This window comes from Nicotiana sylvestris, chromosome 7 (assembly GCF_000393655.2).
Source record: "Nicotiana sylvestris chromosome 7, ASM39365v2, whole genome shotgun sequence".
Taxonomy (NCBI): domain Eukaryota; kingdom Viridiplantae; phylum Streptophyta; class Magnoliopsida; order Solanales; family Solanaceae; genus Nicotiana; species Nicotiana sylvestris.
The window spans coordinates 72,485,002-72,490,614 of record NC_091063.1 but is presented as its reverse complement, the minus strand read 5'-3'; the positions used below and the strand labels follow the sequence as shown (position 1 = coordinate 72,490,614).

General features: G+C 35.3%; 1 protein-coding gene across 1 annotated transcript; it reads right to left on the bottom strand.

Moving 5' to 3' along the window:
* Positions 1-634: 634 nt before the first annotated feature.
* On the bottom strand, positions 635-5,343 carry LOC138873304 (uncharacterized). Its single transcript, XM_070151754.1, has 13 exons — positions 5,113-5,343; positions 4,536-4,590; positions 3,764-4,068; positions 3,455-3,658; positions 3,117-3,248; positions 2,929-3,034; positions 2,760-2,840; positions 2,561-2,641; positions 2,397-2,480; positions 1,926-2,307; positions 1,757-1,823; positions 899-1,395; positions 635-770 (listed from the first exon to the last, which is right to left on the bottom strand). Exons 1-13 carry the CDS (start codon positions 5,341-5,343, stop codon positions 635-637), a joined length of 2,361 nt encoding a protein of 786 aa, XP_070007855.1.
* Between the last annotated feature and the right edge of the window lie 270 nt (positions 5,344-5,613).

Here is a 5,613-nt window from a genome sequence, read left to right as displayed (position 1 = left end):
GGTGCGCATTGATGCAACCCAAATCCAAATCTCGACGAAGTCGAAATGGGTTGACAACCACGGGTGCATTGATTGCGACGTGGTTCGAAACGCGTTTTCACGACGTCACAATTCTTTTAAAATAAACAAGGATAAAAAGCGGTTTACGAATAAAAGGCACATAAGCTAGCATGTATTGAAATCAGATAAAATCAAATACAACAGTTAAGAGACCGTGCTAGAACCACGGAACCCGGGAATGCCTAACACCTTCTCCCGGGTTAACAGAATTCCTTATCTAGATTTCTGGTGCGCGGACTGTAATACAGAGTCAAATCTTCCTCGGTTCGGGATTCAAAACCGGTGACTTGGGACACCATTAATTTCCCAAGTGGCGACTCTAAATTTTTAATAACCAAATCCTATTCTGATTGTCCTTTAATTGGAAAACTCCATTATACACCCTTCCGGGGGTGTAGGTAAAAAGGAGGCGTGACACACTTTAACTACAAAATGACATCAACTAAACTAGGAACACATGACTCTATTTCTTCTTTCTCTGTACTCTAGTCCTCTCATTTTTAGCAGGAGCACCCTTCCTCCTTACTAGCCTGCATGTAACCTCACTTTCACTGATTGACCCATCTTCTTGCTTCTATGTAGCATAGTCCCATAGAAGAGCTTCATAGCGTCTACGGTGTTGGTCGATATCAGAAAGATCTTCTTTTGGGATTGCCAAATTTCCAAGGCTAACATACTCCGCAAAAGCCGCCACAAATACATCACAATCGCTGCATAAGATCAATTTTTTTTATTATGTAACAATTGATTAAAATAAAATAATTAAACACATAGAAAAAGAGAATAGTTTTTGTACAATGATCTTTCCTTTTGCTGTGGAATCTCCGCAACCATCCACTATATGTTGAGAGGGTCTGTAACTGGTTTCTCAATGTATGCCTTTGTGGTCTTGAAGTCAATGTCATTACTTTTCCTGTAGAAACCAGTGCAAGACAAATACAGAGGGATAATGATTGAAAACTTATCAACCAATGATTCAACAGTATTATGACGGTTTGAAGACACCATGGAATCATAAACATAAAGTTGTCTGTCCGCTATGTCGAAAACGAGCAACAACCAATGGAAATTCTCTACAATGTTCATAGGCATGATGACATAGTCAACTACATCCCAGACAACATTAGCAAGAAGTCTATACCCAAGGATATATTCTGCAACATCATCATCTGATTTAACAACCGAATACTTAAGTTCTGGTGGAGAACTGTTGAACTTGTCATAGATTCGTTCAATCTTGGTCCTGAACAAGCAATCGGTTGTTGTGAACCTAGTGTCGTTGTTGGGGTCATACTTGCCTCTTTTTCTCAAATAATACATAATAACATCAATGTGCTGCAAAATAAAATAAAGTCTACTATAAGATACAAAGTAACCACAATTATCTACATAACACCTACAACTTAAACTACAATTTGAACTAATCAAATAATCTAACAGATTGCTACACTTTAGCTACTATACAGAGGAACAAATTCAACAGCTGAAGACAAAACATAGTAACCTATATATCTTGTCTACAATATAACTACAATTACACTGCACAGCTGAAGAGAAAACTACAATATAACTACAATTACACTACACAGCTGAAGACAAAACACATATTGTGAAGGATTCTATTCTTTATACTTACCGTGTTATTGATGACTTGTCCTGGGTGAGCAAGGGCATAAAATCATTCCTTCTTATCCACCTTTTCACAACCAAAGTCTAACCAAGGCTTGATTTGGTTATCCTTTTTGGAAAAGTATTCTTTCCTCCTATAATAACAAAAAAATATCAAATAAAAAAAATGACAGAATGAATTACATATTTAAAGTTTAAAAATGGTGAAATGAAAGTGTAAAATTAAGCATTCATACCTCTTAGATACTTTGTCATTACGAAGGTATAACCAGTTGGTGAACCTTTCTATCAAATCAGCATCTACATTTTCACCTATAACAGTTGTGAAGGGGTGCTTGAGGTAGAAAAATTTAGGTCCGACAGAGGTGCTGCCTCCAAAACTATACAGAGGTGTGAAAGGTGATCGTGCATGTTTCCCCGGTTGCCTGGTTCTACCCGGATGAATAGGGGTTGCTTCATCTGGTATGGGCTCGCCATACATGACCAATTGTGTTAAGTTGTTTGGCAACTCAAAGTCATCCAATGTCGGACCTTTCTTGTCAATGCCTGAACCTTCAGGAACACCTTCATTCACAGTCACACCGTGAATTGGCGACTGTGGAACGTTATCTTCAATATCTGTTACATATAAAATAACATACTTAACAACATTGTATAATTGTATAAGCAAAAATTTACTACTTCAAAAGTATATTATGATACTATACCTGCTTTTTCTACCTCAGCTCCTTCCTGAAATCCTGGTTCTTCCTCAACCATTGCTGGCACACCCCCAGGAGAAACTTCAGCTTCTGAAGATAAATGTAGATGTATGTAGTTATGCACAATATTGTTGATATAAAGTGAATATAATGAGCTTCTGATATTATACCTGCTTGTTGTGCCTCAGCTACTCCTTCAAATTCTGGTTCTTGCCCAACATGTGCTTGGAGATGTTCTATTGAAACTTCAGCTTGAATGAATAATTTAAAAAATGAGAATTGTAAATATATGTGGGAATTTGTAGTTAAAGTGTGAATTATAAAAATTTTGCATTGTAACCTTATTGTAATGAAAGTATGATAGTATACCTGTTTTATATGCCCCAGCTGCTTCTTGAAAATCAGGATCTAAGTCAACATGTGCTTGAACATGTTCCGGAGAAATAGCAGCTGCAAAACATAGTGAAAAAGAGGTTATAATAATTAGATAATGTTGTCTTGAAGTTTGTAGATATGTCTGAAGGAATTCTATAAATACTTGTATTGCTTGTGCTTGCATGCACTTGATCACCAATATTGAACTGAAATTGCTGGTTGTTCTCTCCTTGTTGTTGGTTATTATTTTTGGTTGAACTACCAGCAAACTACAATTTTTGGGTATGTTTGAGTATATTTGATTCATATGTCAAAATTAGTTTTACTACAAAAATATATGTCAATTCTTACCTTTGACTCGTCCACATCGTACCTCCTGTTTATCATCTTCATAACACTCTTCACAGAAACATCTATGTACTCTCGAAGGCTTGAGAGTTCCTCAAAAACAGCCTTCCTAAATTCAGCTAACTTTCCATCAACCTAAAAATTAAATATATAATTAGTTGGTAATCTTATTCAAAGTGCTACAGTTCCACTACAATTTAACAAAGATTTGTGCAATACCAATAGGGATCAATATAGAATTATACCACAAATTAACTACAATGTATAATATACAATAATTGTTATGGAATGAAGTTAAATTGTAGCAAAAAATGTCTTTATATTGTAGTTATTTATATTACCTGCTCAATCCCCTTTTCCAACTTCCTGAGCTTGCTAGTCACAGATTCAGTGTCCTCTTGACAATCTGTATCTTTGGGTTCAAATGTTGGAGAAGCAGCAATTGGAACCTGTGATGATTGAGCACCATGTGCATCTTCATACTGAATCTTGTCTGGCAGATTAAGCACTCCAATCTCTTCTCCAAATTCAGTGATGCTTGTGAACTGAATGATGGAAATAATAGTTAGTTCAAGTAAATAAAAAAATGTAGATTAATTGTAGTTATTATGAAGATAAATGTAGCATCATACAAAAGTGAAAAAATATACCTTGAGCCACTCAGGCTTGATCATCTTCTCTTCAATTGCAGTTAACCAAATCTGGCCCTTTGTAGCTGACCATCTTAAAATGCGAGGTATAGATTCAGAACACCTCATAGCAAGCTCTGTACTAACGGACGAGCAACACTCATATAGCCACACTTGCAAGGCTAATGAGCATCCCCGTATCAGATAAGAATGTACATGGGGATTAAGACGATGTCGGACAGATTCAATGACCTGCTTGAAGGATTTGATACCCCATGGGTATGACTCAAAATTACCAGACTCTATCAGAAAGAACATAAACTTGTCTATGAAAGACACATGGTCTTTATCAGAAGGACAAACAAAAAATTTCAATAGATAAAGAATGCACAACCTCACTGCACCTCTTCGTTTGCCCAAGTTTTATTTGTGACTACATTTTTCAAATGCCACTTTTCAACCCTTTGTTTGTTCGAAAAATAGGTAGTCATTAAATGGCTAACATAAGTGGAAGTGTAACCATAGTCTGAAAACTTATTCATACAATTTAGACCAGTAATCAACCCAAATTCTCTCAAGGAAAAATTTAATTTTTCACCCTTCAATAGTACTGAAAAATATGAGTCAGTAGACTTTGATAATTCATACTTCATCAGAAGATGAATTGCTTGGTTTTGCATACTAATTGTGGGGAGACCAAATAAGTAACCAAAACAAGTTTTTTGGAAAAGCTTTAAAGCATTTGGAGAGAGTAAAGCTTTTATCTGGCTAGGTATGCTCGGATCACACAAACTGTGGAATCTAAGCACACCATAATCAATATTTTGTGGTGCAAAGTAATGGCCATTCTGCAGAAAATAAAAAATTATTGAACATTAGTAGTTAGCATAAAAAGAAGTAGTAATCTACATATAACTACATGATAACTACAAAATATAACTAAAAGAAGAACAGCCTACCCACACCTATACCTACAAAACAATACAGGACATCTACACATGTAAACATTATCTCAAAACAATAAGGAAGAAAAAGGTAACCACAACTCTATAACTACAAAAATATAACACTTAGTTCAAGTAACTCACAAAATGTAGATTAATTGTAGTTAGTATGAAGGTAAATGTAGCAGCATACAAAAGTGAAAAATATACTTTATCTACAATTTATCCAGCAGACTACAAAACAACTACAAAATGACTACATTTATGCACTGTCTAAAAATCACAATTACAATTAACCTACAAAATTGAGACAAACAATCTACAAAATTTGGACAATTCTACATTTTACCAAAAAACACTTGAACAACAGATTTTTACAACCAAAAATCACACTAAAAACTGTAAAGAAAAATAATTAGTGTTTACCTTTACCAAAATCTTTTTGTGAACCAATTTTGGTACTTTTTTGGAGGGTTTCTTCTTTTTCGGTTTTGATGAAGAAGGAGAGACCTTGGGTTTTTTCACAGATGGAATTTTAGGGGAATGTTCAACAAAATCATCATCTACACACAACTCTTTGCCCTTTCGTTTGAGTTGTTTCTCGACTGGTTTATCACCTCCACCAGCATCAACATCGTGCAAATGCTTGGTTCTCATCTCCGCACGGATTTGTCTATGAGATGAAATACTAGTAGTAGGTTCACTTGCATGTGTCGATTTTGCGTTTTTGGGTGGTGATTTTGGTGTTAAAACACCCAAATCAAAGGATGGGATATCAGCTAATGTAGCTTTTGAAGCTTTTTTTTTTGGGAGTGCTGATTTTTTTCATGATTTGGGACTTGAAAAAACAGATGCAACTTCAAAATAGGATTTTGTGAAATTAACTGGAAAAGAAAATTGTTGAATCGTGGGTAACTGATGGTAAAC